We start from the raw sequence: 17851 nt of genomic DNA on the forward strand, positions 1-17851 counted from the left end.
CCATGATAAATATTAATTAATCGTAGTTGAAATTTAAATTTTTGTGTTGGTTAATTTTTATAATTTTTAAACTTATAATGTAAGAAAAGATGAATATATTTATAATAACAGAGGGTAAAATACAATAACCCTCACAATTACAATTTTTAATCTGAATAGTTTTCAAAGTGTAAATGTTTTTCTGTTTTGAAATTTTGGTAGATGTAGTACACGATCGAAAATGATGTCCACATTGGTTGATATATAGTTGGTCGAATTACTTTATGAGAATTGACTTAGTCAAGTCCGGACTTGATTTTTGGGGTCGTGTGAGTTAGATAATGTTGGTGGGACATAATTAATGTGACTTAGGATTTATATATGGCTCGGATCCAATTAATTGTATTTGGTTTTAAATATTTTTAATTGGGATTCATAATTTTTGAAAATAGGGTTTTGTATGAATTTTAATTCCCAATTATTTTTTATCATATTCAATTCAACTATGCAACACCAAATGTCATTTTCAATAATATTATGCAATTGTTGATGAGTATAGTTGAATTGGCGAAGTTGAGGTTTTATAACTATAAGATTATGAGTCCAAACACCATCAACATATTATTCTACATTAATAGTAGTTGTTGACTAATTATAATTATTTGATATATATGATTGTCATAATGATTAGATACAAATATTATATATTAATATTTGTACTTGATTCATTTAAAATATAATAGTTTATCGTTTTCACTTAAAAAAAAGAATATGCTTTATGTTGTTTACGGGAGGGAAATAAAGGAGTGGTACTCGTAATTGAAACTAGCATTTACTATATTTTCCTTTAAAACTATATATATCTCTAAATAACCATATGGTTGTATTTTGTCTCAATAATGAATTTTGTAGTTTTAATAGTCGTAATTATTTTGTAAAGCTTATTAAGAGTTAGTGAGAAAAATGGGATGAAATAGTCATTAAAAGCGATTAGTGATATATGTAGTGACGCCCTAGTGATAATAATTTCTTTTTGTGATTGTTTTTGCATTATGCTAATTTTGTGCATAATTTTTTTCATTGATAATTATAAAGACAAAATATAAGCAACCCCTTATAATATGGGGTATTTGTCAGTTACCCCAATAAAAGAATAGCAAAATAACTTCAAAACTTTTTAAAAGCAATTTACCTCCTGAGAGGGGTGTAGTGCGCGCGCTCCTCTTACAATTATGCATGATTTTTAAAAATGACTCTTAATTATGATAAATAATTTTTTTATGAAGAAAAAATTATATTTTTATATTAATTTTATTTAATCATAATCAATAATAATTATTGGTCATAATTTTTAATTTATAGCCATTAAAATTATAACTAATAATAATTTTTTTCCTAGTGCCTCCTGCTGTCAGCTTTTCCCTCCCCATTTTCTGGTGCCCTCTTTGTTCCCCTAATCCCATTGTCCTCCCTCCCCTTTCCTCCCTCCCATTGCCGACCTTCCCCTCCAGCCCTCGTTGTCGCTAACCCCCCCTCCCCCCCTATATATGTATATAAATTTTTTTATCTTATATATAAATATTATATATATATATAATTAAATAAATATATATTATATAAATTTTAAATCTAGACCCTTAATTCGAATTGAAAAGAATCTAGCCATTGATTTGATTAGTTGAATTTAGATTTTAGATTCAATTAGATTCAATAGTTTTTAAATAAAGTTATAAATATAAATTTCTAATTAAAACTTAAATAAATAAAAAAAATAAAGAAAAAGTGCGTGAATTACACCAAATTACATGAGGTGACGATGGAATTTTCTAAAATTTAGCCACAGCAGGCTTCAACAATGAGTGTGACGATGGATTTTTGTGTGGCTATGTATTTTTAACACGGTAATTCTAATGAATCTAATTTCAACTGCATTCTATATTTCACTACAAGAAACCAAGATTAAAAGTTATTCCAATTTATTTGACATCAAAGAAATTTTATTAATTAAAAAAAGTGCAATATTTTGGGGTTATTAATTATTAATGAGCCTTATTCTATTTTTAGTACAAGAAAGAAATCTGCTAATAGAAACGGATTAGGGTGTAAAGCTTGAAAGTAGAGCTCTCATGGCTGACAGCCAAAGCATGATCCGAATTTCAGCATCCTCACCTTTGACTGGGAGGGCTATGGCTACTCTCCGACAAGCGTCAGCAGATGAATCGTCAATGGGGCAACATCAACATCAAAAATCCCGGACCGTAGTATTACGTTGCATCATCTCGTATCATAAGAAAACCACCCCTGTATACATACGCTGTTCAGAACCATGGTTGCTGTTTGCCCACCAATTTTTTTCAAGAAAGTTTCACCATTTTACAAGTTGCCCAACTTTTGTCATTTCCAGCAGTTTGATTTTTTCTGGTTGAAACTTTTAATTGATCGGAAGTGTGTGTACTGTGTGAAAATATATACATACGTATTGATATACATATATATATATAAATAGAGAGAGAGAGAGAGAGAGAGAGAGGAGAGTGTGAGTGAGGGGAGAATGAATCGTCTAGAGATGATGACGGTGGCGGTGGAAGAAGGTGAAACACCGACGAGCCCAGGAGTGAAGTTGGGAATGCAGGTAGAGGATTTGTGGGATGTACAGGGGTCTCAGCTGAGCCCAACCGAGAAGCTTAATGCTTGTTTTGAGAGTATTCCTGTCTCTGCCTTTCCCCCTGCTCCTTCCTCCCAGGGTAAATTTATTTTTTTATTGGGTTTAATTTTAAAAAACACAAGGGATAAATTACTAATTTTTTTTAAAAGGGTAAATTTGCGCATTTACAATATCACATGGGCCTAAATTGCATTTTTCCCATTTTTATCAGTTGATCTGATGTGGTGCTGTGTAAATGAATTTTACTGGGGATGAGTATACTGTTTGATTCTAGTTCTTGATTTTGAGCTGGGCTATAATATGTGATTGGGTTTAAGTGTGTTTGCTTCTTTATGCTGGTTATAATATATTTATGCTTTACTTAAGAATCTTGGATTGTATCTAATCTATCTGTGATGATTAGCTTGATGAAATGGTTGATATGATTGATTGTTACTTTGGAAAAGCTTGGTAAGATAATACTGACGGATCAAGAAGAAGAATTGGATAACATTTTCAAATTAGGGGTTGATGAAAGATCACTCGATCTAAAAGTTTAGACTGTTCGAAAGGAAAATCATTAAATATTTAATAATTAAGCTTATGCTGGTACATAATGGAATCATTTAGTATCTAATATCTGTGACACGCCCTCTCACATGCAGGCAATATCCTTTTTGTCAGACCTCTCCTGTAGAACTTTTGCTTTCCTAAATGCGTGACTATGAGATTCCAACCCAAGCTCACTTCTTGTTTAACTTGGCTCTGGTATTATTGTTAAATGACCACCTCATTTAAAAGTTTAAACTTTACAGAAAAGAATCATTTAATATTTTTTATAGGGGTGGATTGTTGTGGTAAATTGTTGATTCAATGGTTTTATTCTAAGGGAAACTATCTGCAATCTTTTTGTGATGATAGAGAAAATCACCATACTTGTAGTATTACAACTGGGGTGGTGCTTGTGTTTCTGTCTTCTTCAGTTATAAGATATAGGTAAATACTAAACAGCGAAGATGGTGGCTGATTTTCATGGAAATAAATCCTGAAACAGATCATCTTCAGGATTTTATTACTTGGAATCAAAATCTTGAGTTTGTATTATACACATATTGACATAGACCACATGATGCCGTGATTCTCCGTCTGCTGTCCGGAGATATATTGTATACACATCTCATGGCTGCACTGGATGTCATTTATAATACACTTGTATGAATTTGACTCATAGTGTTATGATGTCTGTAGAGTTAGCTTGATAGGTCATATTGCCTTTCTTTCCTGCATCGTTCTTTAAGTAATTTCATTTTGGTGGAGAATCACTCACATTTCTCAGCCTCATGCTATGCAATTTTGCACAGTTGTTGAGATAAGCTCCGACACGAGTCTGGCGCACGCCGTCAAGTTACTGGCCCAGCACAAAATACTGAGCGCACCAGTCGTAGACGTCAGAGCACCTGAAGATGCCAGTTGGATCGACAGATATATAGGCATCGTGGAGTTTGCTGGCATTGTTGTATGGATATTACATCAGGTTTGTTAATCTTGACTACTTGAACATGGAGGTTTTTAAAATGACTTGTTAGATTATGAGGTGCCGTTGCGATTTCTCGACTCATGTAAAGTAATTACAATCAAAGGGAAAGAGGAAGAAAATAGTTATGCTTATATGGGATTTTTTAGTGTGAATCTTTTCGGCATCATCTTAAAACTTAATCAGAAAAACAGAAATATTTCATCCGCCTCATGAAATTTGCACCATGTCATCATCACATAGCATTGGCATGGATAGCCTAAAGTGTAGATGACTTTGACATGTTTATGCTCTTGAGGGTGTGGGTTTTCCATCTACCCTTCTGTGTTTATGCTTTTGATTTTCCTAATTTGGAAGATTTTAGCAATGAGATCATGGAAGAATGATAAGAAAGACGTAATTGTAAAGCATTTCTATTATTTACCCAAGTAGAAATATATATGCTTAATGTAGTGTTCTGCTCTTTTTGATTTGGCTATGATCCAAAATGAGTAAGGTGTCAGGGTTAAGGATGGAAAATAGGACGGGTCCTCATGACCTACCTCAAATAATATTTATAAATATATTTAATCTATATTAAAAAAGTTAACTTTTATTTAATACATATATTTGTAAAATAAATTATATTTTTAACATAATAATAACTTATTAGGTATCTTACTATTTTTCTGAAAAATGTATATCTATTAACTTGCCAAGCCAGGAGTCGGGGCAAGGTGAATCTCGAATCCAACTAGCTGGTGTTGGTCAAACCAGGGAGCAGCAGGTTTGGCTGGCATTTATAGTCAATCCATGAATTATTATTACGCATAATTATATAGACACCCTCTAAGACTTAAGTATATCGCCAAATAAAATGTCTCAATTTAGGAATATCACACAGATACCCCTTGCAGTCATGTTGAGTCCCACTGGCTGTTCTGATCTTTAAGGGAGTTTGTATGTAAAATATGACAGCAGGCGATACAGTGCAATATTCCAAAATTATCAGTTTTTTTTTCCGTAATGCCTTAATCTCATCAAGGAGTGTCATTGTAAATATCCCTTATTGTTTATCATTTGTCTCAACGAGATTTCAATTGGAGTTGGACTAGATTCAGAGTTTCTGATAACAGAACTTTTACTGCAGTCTGAAAAGATGGAAGGCAACAGCTTCGGTCCAGCAACTAATGACTTTGAAGATGATGCTGGCCCTGCCGTTGCAGCAGCAGCCAGTGGAATGTCTCCCCTGAGGTTTAAAAGCATGCATCCTGACTCTGCTTCTGCAACTTGTGGAAATTTCTTTGAGACTCTTACGGCCTCTGACTTCTACAAAAACACAAAGGTTACTCTTTCGACATTTAGTCTTCTTATCCCTTTGAAATGGTCAATCTTACTTCTGGAACTAAGCATTCATTGCCAAGTCTATGAACAAACAGGTGGGAGACATCTCAGGATCTTTTCGCTGGGCTCCGTTTCTTGCACTGCAGAAAGCTAACTCATTCTTAACAATGCTTCTACTGCTGTCCAAGTACAGAATGAAGAGCGTTCCTGTGGTTGATTTGGGGGAAGCAAAGATTGACAACATTATCACTCAAAGTGCAGTTATCCGCATGCTACAAGAATGTGCTGGGCTCCATTGGTTTGAAAGTTGGGGTTCAAAGAAGCTATTTGAATTGGGCCTCCCTTTAAAGGAATCGAGCAACATAATCAAGGTATCGTTTGTATTTTGGAAAACATACTCTTGAATGGATGCAACATCCTGGAAATTGAGTAATAATCTGCATTTATGCTTAAGGGGGTGTTTGCAGTAACTTTTTCTTTTTGTGATGGGAAGTGTTTGAAAACAAATATAAAAGTGGAGAAAAGCTAAAGTTGGTAAGTTGGTATGGAGAAGCTTCTAACTTCTAGCTTAAATGAGCTTAATTTTAAGTAGTTGAGTACAAGTGCTGAATAAGATACACTTTTTTTCAACAAAAAAACTAATAAGCACTTAAGCTAAACATCCCTTAAGTATTCCCGCTAATGTCGATGAAACCTGTACCTTTATTCACAGATTCTAGTCTGCTTCCATTCCGGAAAACTTTCAGGATATGTTTTCGTTGCAATTTACAGGTGTACGAGGACGACCCTGTGCTGCATGCATTTAAGCTTATGAGACAAAGGGGAGTCGGAGGCCTCCCAGTGGTTGGACGTGGCGGAAGTAAAGTAGTTGGTGATTTAACCATCAGAGATATCCAATTCCTTCTCATTGCACCAGAAATCTACAAGGAATACAGGTCCGAAATGGTTTTGTTGAAAACATGTTTCTAGATTATGATAAGGGAAGTTTGATACTAGCCATAGAGGTTGCAAATAAAATACGTGCAAACCGTCGGATCATACATGGTAACGTCTGCATTTGGTTCATATTATGATCTAATCCTTCACATCTCATATTGTGTATTGCTCATAGGGGTGTCATAGAATCATCTCTAATCCTCATAATCAAGAAACTGTTTGCGTAACGTCGCTCATTTCACCATTATACTACAGATCTATTACTGCCAGGAACTTCCTAACAGCAGTTACAAGCTATCTAGAGGAGCATCAAAACGAGACGCCTATGTCGAGCGGCATGGTGATGTGCCATAGAGACGATGCGTTGAAGCAAGTGATTATGAAGCTCGATTCTGTCAAGATCCAGCGCATTTACGTTGTGGACGATGGTGGGAACCTGGAGGGGGTCATCACATTGAGAGACATAATATCGAGGCTGGTACACGAGCCTCGTGGTTATTTTGGGGATTTCTTCGATGGTGTGTTGCCGCAGCCTGCCAATAGCAGGGTCTAATAACTGGTGGAGCTGCTGTCTTGAGAAAAGCCGGTGGTCGATTTAGGGTGAGTTTGGCATAACGGTTGAAACTTTCAGAATCACTTCTGAAAATTCGATTATGATCATATACCATGTCGGTACGTTGATTTTTTAAAGCGTTTGAAAACCTTACTTTGGGGTTGTTCAAACACCGGTAATTTATGTTTTGTAAAAAATTTGGTGATTTTTAAGCCAATTACAATTTAATTATTTTAAAATTTTAATTAAATAAACATCAATATTTTTTACAATTAATTATTCAACTGTAGTGTCAAACTCATTAACTGGAGGAGTTAGCTGCCTTTCTTGTAATTTATGTTTTCTCTTTGTTGTTGGTCTTGTACTTTTAACACCTTTCTTATCACTCTCTTTTGTGGCTAATCAAATGAAAAAGTGTTGTTGATTTAGTTTTTTGTCCTCTGATTGGATTCCCTTTTGTTTTCATAAATATTTCACACTTAATCTTAAATTTTATGGATTTTCGTATCACATTGACTTATCTCTTCAAATTCGAACCACCAACATACACCATTTATTTTAAAGTATTTTAAATTACCTTTAGAAATAAATCAAAATATACTATCTTTAATACATATTTATTTATCTCTATTTTTTCTCTCTTTTTCCAAAATACAAAATAAAACACTCAAAAATTAAAACGAAACACAATGAGCCCTTGGTGGACTACTACATGGTCACACACATAAAAGATTAGCAAAATATCCCAAAGAGATCTGTTCTTATGATTCTAATTGTGTCGATCCGATTTGATGTGAACCTAAAATATAAACTCTTGATGAATTGGCATATGGTTATATCTCGTGGGTGCAACTCTTTGAATGCACAATAACACCAACTTATAAATACTTTAGCTAAAAATTAAATATAATAAATTATTTATTCCACCTAATATAACATCTACACGACCCTGTTAAAATTACTATTCATGTGAAAAAAAATAGCATACAAAACTTGTATTATACAAGTAAATCATACAAGATACTATTATAATTATTATTGATTAATTATTATAGGTTTCAATGAGTTTTAACTTAGTTAACGAAACTGAGGGTCCCATGATCTTAAAGGTCATGGATTTGAAATCTGTCATGTGCGTGAGATATCGTTTACTGTATAGTAAGAGTTGTTGTATACTGTAATAGTAGGTGTTGTTGAGTAAGATATGATTATCATAATAGTCTTTATTAGTATTGATATCGATGAAAATAATTGTGATTTTAATCGATTTATTTTAATTAATATGTAGTTGATAGCTTTTACTTTAAAAAAAAAAAAAACAGAAAGAAAAATGAACAATTATTCTTGAAAAAAATGAAGACGACCTTCGTTAGTTGAACTAACCAAAAAGAAAAGAAACTAACCAACAGACTTTTTGGCGGATCTTTCGAAGCTTGAACTCTTATAGAGCTTCTCCTGAGTTCCCCACCAACCCACCCTCTCTAGAGGTAAAATTTCAGATTTCATCTTTCGACTTCGACTTCGACTGTCTGATTTCTTACTTGTTTTGCTGTTCGTGATTTGATTCATTTCTTATCAAATTCTTTGCATTCCATTCTTTCACGTATGGATATCTCATTGCCACTGGATCAAGTCCAGAGCAGCTACAGATTTGCATGTTCACTAACAAACCCCACTATTTTCAGACGAAAAATTTCAATTTATGAGAATTTTTCACTGAAAAAGAAAAGGTTTGGAACTCCCTTTTCTCAGTTTAGGTGTTCTTTGCTAGACCGAGGGTTGAGACCCCGACCAACGCCTCAAACTTTGAGAAAGGAAGAAAAGATTCTCAAGAAAGGTACAGAAGGCCATGTAGAGGAAACCCAATTGGAGAAATCGGATTTTAGTTCTGGAATTTCTGGGCAGATTGAGAAGTTGGTTTTGTGCAGAAGGTACGCCGAGGCTCTAGAGCTGTTTGAGATTTTGGAATGTGAGGGTGATTTTGATGTTAAGAGTGGTACTTATGATGCATTGGTGAGTGCTTGTATTGGGTTGAGATCAATTAGGGGAGTCAAGAGGGTGTTTAATCATATGCTCAATTCTGGGGTTGATCTGGATTTGTACATGATGAATAGGGTATTGTTGATGCATGTGAAATGTGGGATGATGATTGATGCACGTCAGTTGTTTGAGGATATGCCAGAAAGAAATTTGGTTTCTTGGAATACAATAATTGGGGGGCTTGTGGACTCAGGAGACTATTTAGATGCGTTTAGATTGTTTTTTATTATGTGGGAGGACAACTCAGATGTTGGGTCTAGGACGTTCGCCACAATGGTAAGAGCATCAGCTGGCTTGGAACTTATTTTCCCCGGACAGCAGTTGCACTCTTGTGCTTTGAAGATGGGTTTGAGTCATGATGTCTTCGTGTCATGTACCTTGATTGACATGTATAGCAAGTGTGGTAAAATTGAGGATGCAAGGTTTGTTTTTGATAAGATGCCTGAAAAAACCACTGTAGGATGGAACAGTATTATTGCTGGTTATGCACTTCATGGTTATAGTGAAGAAGCGTTGAGCATGTACTATGAAATGCAAGATTCTGGTGTCAAAATGGACCATTTCACATATTCAATAATTGTACGAGTCTGTACCAGGCTAGCCTCATTAGATCATGCAAAACAAGCTCATGCTGGTTTGGTTCGAAATGGTTTTGGGTCCGATATAGTTGCTAACACAGCACTTGTTGACTTTTATAGCAAATGGGGAAGGATAGAAGATGCCCGAAATGTTTTCGACAGGATGCCACAAAAAAATGTTGTCTCTTGGAATGCCTTAATATCTGGATATGGCAATCATGGTCGTGGAGCTGAGGCAGTTGAATTATTTGAGCGCATGGTTCGTCAAGGAATGATTCCCAATCATGTCACCTTTTTGGCAGTTTTATCTGCTTGTTGTTATTCAGGATTATCTGATCGTGGATGGGAAATATTTGAATCAATGAGCAGAGACTACAAGGTGAAGCCTCGGGCAATGCACTATACATGCATGGTTGAACTATTAGGCCGAGAAGGGCTCCTGGATGAAGCTTTTGCATTGATAAGAGATGCTCCATTTAAGCCTACCATAAATATGTGGGCTGCCTTGCTAACAGCTTGTAGGGTCCACAAGAATTTTGTACTTGGTAAATATGCAGCAGAGAAACTTTATGGGATGGGACCCGAGAAACTATCTAATTATGTTGTGCTATTGAATATCTACAACAGTGCTGGAAAATTCGAAGAAGCAGCAGCAGTCCTCCAAACTCTGAGGAGGAAAGGTCTGAGAATGTTACCTGCTTGTACTTGGATAGAAATAAAGAAGCAGCAGCATGCTTTCTTCACTGGAGATAAATCAAATCCTCAAACCAAGGAAATCTATGATAATTTGGATGAAGTCATGCTGCAAATCTCAAAACATGGGTATGTTCCTCATGGAAAATATCTGCTTCCTGATGTGGATGAACGGGAAGAATCCATGCTACTTCATCATAGTGAAAAGTTAGCTATTTCCTTTGGGCTCATAAATACTCCTAGTTTAACTCCTCTACAACTTGTCCAGAGTCATAGGATTTGTAATGATTGCCACAACGCAATCAAACTAATCTCCATGGTTTGCAGACGAGAAATTGTTTTCAGGGATGCTAGTAGATTTCACCGTTTCAAAGAAGGCAGTTGTTCTTGTGGTGATTACTGGTGACTTACATTGTATTACATTCTTAAGGTCAGGATTTATCTCATTCCACACTGTAAGGTTTTTCCTTTCACCCTTACCTTGTATGTTCCAGAAATGTCTGAGAATGATATTTTGAGCCCATCTCTCGAGTATATTTTTCTGTATCTGTAGAAACTTTATTAGTTTAGCTTCTCCAAATAATTGACATGTTTAGTTACACACCTCCTTTTTCTTTAAGCATGTTCCTGAGTCACCAATTATGAACATAACTGAGTAAGCCGGAATGATATCCGTAGCAATTTCACAAGTTCTCAACTTTTAGCTCTGTGACAAATCCTGCACTTTATAGGTTAGAATTATATTTTTGTTTTCCTTCACTTCCATATAGTTCCTCTCAATATTTCCTTCTTTCTTGTGCTTGTTTTTCTGTTTTGCTAATCATAAGTTCGCAGAGGATCCTTTCTTTCCTAACATATGTGATGCAACCTCATCATCATCATAAATTTCCTACTCGATGATGGCAACAATTTGCAATAATCATCTATTCATGAAACAATCTTAATTATGTGTGTTATCAGCCGGACATATAAGAAACACATCTTAATGTTTTATGTAAAACTCCTCTTGATATCATTTAGCATACCACCTCAAATTCTCTTCATATAAGATGAATCAATTTGCTACTTTGAGGCAGAGGATCATCACAAAATTATTCAAACATCTGTATCACACTGTTCATTTAGCTGTTAAGTTGACTAAGCAGGTTGTATCTTCTTAGTAGACCCAAGTTTCCTCCTTGTCCAAAGCTGAAATATTCTTGGATCAACATATTGTCTATATGTGCGATTGCATGCAATTTCTCACACTCAATACACGTTCCAAATTTATTACTTCAGCAATTAAACTATGAAAACTAATTTATCACAGAATGGATCCTCTGCCAGTTGAAACTGATTCGGTAATTTTACCTCAATCCCCAACAGCCAACCTGAAAGGAAAAGGACAAGGCACTTCTGATTTGATGTCTAATGGCATCTAATGATTAAAACGGATGAATTCACTTTCTTCAAAGTTGCAACTGGACATGTTTCAGTTGTACATCCAGGTTAGGAGTTCAAGACCTTCTCCCTGATCTAAACCGTAAATGTTTCCTGATTGTGCATTTGATTTGACTCTGAAAGGATCCACTTTCTTTCAGTGGAATTGGATGCTTGCCCTTGTGCTTTCTGTTCAGGAAAGTTCATGAGAAAAATCATAATGCACAACCTGAATATTTGTCTGAAGAAGTCCACAGTATTACCAGCAATACTTATATTGTTCTTTCTAGGCTTGCTCATGTGAATATCGGGAGGAAGAGGGAACTGCAGTATGAACTTTTCTTGTCACAGCCTGAAGCAATGAATACTTTGTAGAGCTTAAGCAACAGCTTGGTTTTCGATACCATCAAAATTTTGGAATCCTTCATAGATCCGAGGTCAAATAATTGTTTCAACTGCTCTGAGTTCCTTCTCTTCAACCACAAAGTCTTGATAGCAGGAAGATTGAAGAGAATCGGAAGCATCTGAGCCATCATGCACTGTGTATCAGATTAAATTCATTCACCCAATATTCTGAAAGGAAGTTTTTGCAAAAATATCTGGCTTTCAGATTTTACACCACTATTTATGCCATCCATACGCTTACTTCCACTTACAGACAGGCCCATGCAGAGAAACTTCTGTTATCATCTCTTTTGGCTAATTTGATTGCTGTAATATGAATTTGTTATAATATCATATATTGTTCCATGTCCAAGATCATAGAACCTATGAGCTGACTTTAACATTCATCGTGTATGTCCAATTGCATTTTTCTATACATGCCCAGTGTTAATCTCTTGATTAAATACTGCTAGTAAGTTCTCACTCAAAGTCTCATTAGAAAGAACCTTATTTAATGTTCTATTTGTGGATCGTTTTGTTGCATCTATTGTACAGATTTCAATGCTTTCCACGGATATAAAGCACACCAGCAATGGCTTTAGCAGATACAAGTCATTTCTGGCTGCACCATATTCTCACATATGGTGTTCAATTTTGGTTGTTGGTTATCAAAAAATTTACTCCATATTATTTTGAAGCAGAGAAAATGGCATCTGGTCTGGGAAGTTCTTAGGTATTGCTTGGCAAACTAATTCTAGACTCATCCGTGTATCCCTTATTTCATAATTTTGGCATCTTAGTTAATGCATAGCTGTGCCATTGCTGAGACAGATGATATGGGGAGGTTTGCAGGCATGGCAATCTAGCTTGAAGTCTATCAGATGACCGTCACTCTTCGTTCTTGCTTACTTTTCATATTTCACCAAGTTAATATTTCCTGCTATTGTCCTTGAAGAAGCAGCATGTTTCATTTCTGATTCTTGTAGAGTTGCTTTAGTATTGATTGGTTTTCCCTCCTCTGTTATATCATTTTTATGCATGACCAGATAGCACATCAACAGCTAAATCATTCTTTTACAGCCAAATGAGAATAGCTGCTTGTCATTCTCAATTCACGATCAGCTCCAATAGCATGTCAGGTTAAGGCCTTCCTTATCCACTGAGAATCCATAATTTCTACAGGGTGGTTACATTAATTTACATTGACTTTAGGATGATGTAGAGCTTCCGAGGAACTGGAAAATCCCATCAAAAAAGTATTGGATGACTATATGTGGTATGCCAGTTATGCAACAGTACTCAAATTTATCAAATCACTGGTTTGTTTCAACGTGACTGAAATTTGAAGTACCTTTGTTTATCTTTACTATAATATGGAACACCATCAGTTTGTTTCATGTGAAGAGGAATTACAAGATAAGTCTGCATACCTTTAACCATTCCTTATATTTATGTCATATTGGATTACTGGAGAATTATATCACGCAAATAATTGTAAATGTCTCTTGTCACAGCCCTCTGTGTAATTTTTGGTGTCTAGACATTTGAACAGGAGTATGAATGTATCATGCTGTATCCCTAAACATACCAGTCCTGATAATGAACCAATTTTGGACGTTAGTAGTGTATCAGCTCATTACCATGGGAAATAATCTCCTACCCAATATCAATGATATGAATGATTTACTTCAACCACATGTGTCATTGGAAAAGGAAGAAATGATCTTGGTCATTAAGTAAGATCAGCCATCCAAGATATTATCCATAAATTGGGAATTGTTCACATTTATTACTGTTGTGCTCTAATTACAGGTTGCATATACGAAACATTATTTCAATGTGCATTTGATTGTGCGGTATGCTTGAATACGACAGATCATACCCCCTTATGTCAAAGACGGAAAAGCGAAAAGAGAAAGGTGACTTTTCTAGCTGGTTGGTTTGTGATGGCTCTAGCTCTACCAATATGACTAATTGAAGCGTGATGTTAACTGCTCAAGAGGTAACCCCAGGTGACCCGATCATATCTTTCCTCTTTTCAAAATGAAGGGCATGTGTTTGATTTAGCAAAGATGATATTATCATTCGTTGAATTGAATTGTCAAGGACAAGAGAAAAGTGATGGAAATTTGGGGTGGAGCTGTGGAAGCCAAAGGCTGGTAAACACCACATACCTTGTACGACAATTGCATGTGTAGACCTACACCTGCATTTTCATACTATGTACAACAATTGTTGTCTTATGCAATTTTGTTATCTATGGAAAACCTTTTGTACTCTGTGTGATGAGAGGAAAAGCATTAGCCTGTTAATTTCAATATATGCAAAGGAGCTAATGATGGTCAATTCGTATCCTCATCTCCAAATTGCTGTGTCATCTTGTGTTCCATCCGTCTGCTGTAACTGCAACTGTCAAAAAGACTTCCCATTTTCTGTGTGGCAAAAAGGTTTATTGTCTTAAGTTGAAAATATTGTTCAAGACTGTGGAAAAAAAAAATAGAAAAAAGAGAATATGGAGCAAAGTCGAACTATTTTGATCTCGTTCGTGCATTTTATGCATGCATTAGACGCGTATGCTTACACACAAGTGTGATATATTTGGACCACCATGAAATGTTCAGCAAATACAGAGAGTCATACAGGTAAAAAGCCTTCTTATGTAGCCATTGCAAGTGCTTCTTGTCTGGGATGCATGGGGTAACCCTTTCAATGGACCATATTTCATCAACTTCATTTATCTCTCTCTCTCCCTCTCTCTCCGCGCCGCGCACACACACACACACATATATATATATATATATATATATACATATGTGTCGATTATGTATGTGTATATTTGAATGTTTTGAATCAATTATGAACCACTTTTATGTTATTTAAATTTATGGTTGCAATATATATTATATATGTGTAAAAGCATCCCACTCCAAAACTGTTGAATCTGAATGCTATTTTCCAGAGCAATGCTATGGTGTCATCCGCATTTCCTAATTGTCAGTGTTTGAGTCCCACAAAAAATGAAAACTTTTCCCACCTTCGAAAGTGACGCTGCCATATATGTTATCTGCACTATTTCAAAAATGGCTCAAATTAATGAATCATCTTCCAAGTTATTCTGTCTCCCTTCTTTTCACCTCGAAAATTACTTCATCTGGTCTGAATCCCACTCAAAATTCAGAGCCAGTAAATCTACAATGGAACACACACACTACACGTGTAAAAAGCTTGAAATCTTTGCCATAAGTTAAAATATACAGTAAAGCTTAACTTAAGGTGAGTTTTGCCTAACGGGGCTCCGAAAATCACTTTTTTTTTTTTTTAATTTCTATTATGATTTGCAAGAATGTGTTTGACAAGTTAAACTGGAGTCTTGGTGATTTATAGAGGCGTTCTGCAACCAACATTTTGTTTGGATGAAATGATCAGATCTTGAGGGAAAGTTTGGAGTGATTTCAAATAACCTCATATTAAATGGATTTAAAATTCATTATTATGCCACAAAACATAGTTCAAGGATTTGAAATGATCTGTAGTATGTATTTATCTTATGAATTTGACATCTTTAGGCCTAAATCCGTGGATGCAGACACTGGGCTTTTTGTGTGCTAAAATCTATTCATGTATGATCAACTACAAAACCTAGGCCAAATTAACAGCAGAATTAACATGTGTAACATAGATAAATGACACTAATGTTCACATTTAATCATTGGTATGAAAATCAGATTAATCCTTCCATCATTTAATTCACTTTTACTTTAGGTAGGGGGGTGGGGGTGTGTGGATATAAGTCCTTTGGATTATGTTAAGATCCTTTAATGCAGTGTTGAAATGCATAGAGACAACATGAAAAGACAAATGTTAAGGATTTGTCATAATAACTGTGTTGATGATTACACAACAACTTGGACCTACAAACTTTTATCAAAATATTTTGATTGGTATTTGAGTTGGATGTTTGTTCTCAATCAAAAATCAAGTGGCAGAAACTCTGGAATACAAAAGCTGTCATATTTGACACAATATTTTGCAGTACAATTATTATTTAGCTCATGCTGCTGGACACTGTACACCATTATTTATGAGGTTCACATAATTATCATTATTTTTTGCAAGATTTTGTGAGTTTGGACATATCACACGCACATATATATATATATATACATATGAAGATGATTATTCTAATTATATTGACACTAATAATTTAATATATGTATATATATATATATATAGTTTTGAGGATCTTAATATAATAACTCTTTTTTTTTTTTCTTTGAGTTGGCAACTCAATGAATCCACGCTAATTTGAAAAATAATATTAGTGATAAAATATTAAGTGATAATTTTTAAAATTGTCACTAAAAATATACAGTAAGTGATAGTAATTTTGATCTTTATCACAATATAATTATTAGTGATAACATGCTAGCAACATGAATATAGTAAAAATTTTAAGTGCTTTCACTACATTATCACTATGCATGCTAATCTCACTAATTGTTTATAGCGATAATTTTATGCATACTGAGATACTTTTATGGGGCACGTTTGGTTTGCGTGAGTATGCATGATAGAATTTTTTGCCATGCATAATCACACATTTGGTTCATGATATTAAAGCCTGATATTGATATCGGGTCCGATATTATCAATACTAACTTACTCTTAAGTAGCTTTTAGCGGCCGTGTTATATTTCACCAGCTTCATCATGGTGTGGTAAAATTGTGTTTGGCTTGTGCTAATAATATGACTTTTGGGATAGTGAATTATTCAACAATCCTTAAAGTTTGGTCTAATCACATAAATATTTTTGATCTTTTATAAAATTACAAGTATACCCCTAAAACGGTTTCAATGTAATTTATTTAGGGATAATTGTAAACTTTTGTCTTTAAATAAGAAACGTACTAGTAATTACAAGTATAATATTAAAAAATACATTAATTTAGAAAAGAAAAAATATTTATATAATTAAAACATGACTTTAAAAAATATGGATGTAATTCAGCCTTTGGGAGTACGGTGCAGTAGTGGTTCTGAATGCTATAGGAAACAAGTGAAAAAGGTCAAATATTTAGTTTGATTAAAAATAAAATATGCGTCTCATTCTGCTTTGGGCTCAGCAGAGACTGCACCAATTGATATGCTGTCAAAGTGAATAAAAGTTGATAATATTTTTAAGATTAGCTTTTTTGTCCCCATACCCTATTGCTGCTATTTGCAAAAGGGCCTGCAATTTTAAATAAATTATCTTGACAAAATATAAAAGAATATCAAAAGAAATTCAGGTTTGAACTTATATATTAGACTAATTAACATAGTGTTGGTGAATTTTAATTAATCACATGACTGAAAATCGAGCTATACCGGCTCAATCGTGGGGTTAATGAATTGGTCTGAATGAATCTTGAATTCTTGATTTTACTACGCAGACCCTCATTTAAATACTATCATGCACGCCACCCAACATAAACCCAACTTCTAAAATTGCTTCAAGCGTGCTTTAAATTGAGAGAGGTTACTTGCAAAAATAATGATTAGTACGTAGTCATTATACAATTATGATTGCTTAATATTTGTCATAATTTTTAATTACGATGGACTCAAACATATAATACAGCGAATATAACGAAGGAGGTTGATGGTATTGATGTTGGGACATGTCAAATGGGGTGGTGGTGCACATAATAGTTGTATAGGTGATAGCTTTTAGCAAAGAGTGTCATCTTATCCAGAGATGTGTGTTGTTTTTGTGTAGGATCCCCAG

The 17851-nt window shown here is 34.7% G+C and overlaps 2 protein-coding genes across 8 annotated transcripts; both read left to right on the plus strand.

The window, feature by feature from the left end:
• Positions 1 to 1981: 1981 nt before the first annotated feature.
• Positions 1982 to 7245, plus strand: LOC105166202 (SNF1-related protein kinase regulatory subunit gamma-1). The gene is made up of 6 exons (XM_011085469.3): positions 1982 to 2723; positions 3985 to 4157; positions 5287 to 5481; positions 5576 to 5851; positions 6252 to 6415; positions 6672 to 7245. The coding sequence occupies exons 1-6, from the start codon at positions 2531 to 2533 to the stop codon at positions 6967 to 6969; spliced, it is 1299 nt and encodes a 432-aa protein (XP_011083771.2). The 5' UTR covers positions 1982 to 2530; the 3' UTR covers positions 6970 to 7245.
• Positions 7246 to 8359: 1114 nt separating this feature from the next.
• On the plus strand, positions 8360 to 14437 carry EMB3141 (Pentatricopeptide repeat (PPR-like) superfamily protein). 7 transcript variants are annotated; one of them, XR_016068017.1, is made up of 3 exons: positions 8360 to 10710; positions 13959 to 14085; positions 14190 to 14437. XR_016068017.1 is itself a non-coding variant. In XM_088886201.1 (2 exons), the coding sequence occupies exon 1, from the start codon at positions 8575 to 8577 to the stop codon at positions 10684 to 10686; it is 2112 nt and encodes a 703-aa protein (XP_088742327.1). In that variant the 5' UTR covers positions 8360 to 8574; the 3' UTR covers positions 10687 to 10710; positions 12639 to 13948. The 7 variants fall into 7 exon arrangements, 2 of the variants coding, with proteins under 2 accessions (XP_088742327.1, XP_011083816.1); XR_002287926.2 differs by lacking the exons at positions 13959 to 14085; positions 14190 to 14437 and adding exons at positions 11590 to 11767; positions 11990 to 12456; XR_848157.3 differs by lacking the exons at positions 13959 to 14085; positions 14190 to 14437 and adding exons at positions 11646 to 11767; positions 11990 to 12456.
• Positions 14438 to 17851: the final 3414 nt, after the last annotated feature.

The sequence above is a fragment of the Sesamum indicum genome, linkage group LG1 (assembly GCF_026168435.1).
Source record: "Sesamum indicum cultivar Baizhima isolate 11 linkage group LG1, ASM2616843v1, whole genome shotgun sequence".
Lineage (NCBI taxonomy): Eukaryota > Viridiplantae > Streptophyta > Magnoliopsida > Lamiales > Pedaliaceae > Sesamum > Sesamum indicum.

Coding starts and splice junctions, on each gene's coding strand:
- LOC105166202 (XM_011085469.3), top strand. CDS start 2,531: ATGAATCGTCTAGAGATGATGACGGTGGCGGTGGAAGAAGGTGAAACA. Junction 2,724..3,984: donor CCCTGCTCCTTCCTCCCAGG/GTAAATTTATTT, acceptor AATTTTGCACAG/TTGTTGAGATAAGCTCCGAC. Junction 5,852..6,251: donor AATCGAGCAACATAATCAAG/GTATCGTTTGTA, acceptor TGCAATTTACAG/GTGTACGAGGACGACCCTGT.
- EMB3141 (XM_088886201.1), top strand. CDS start 8,575: ATGGATATCTCATTGCCACTGGATCAAGTCCAGAGCAGCTACAGATTT.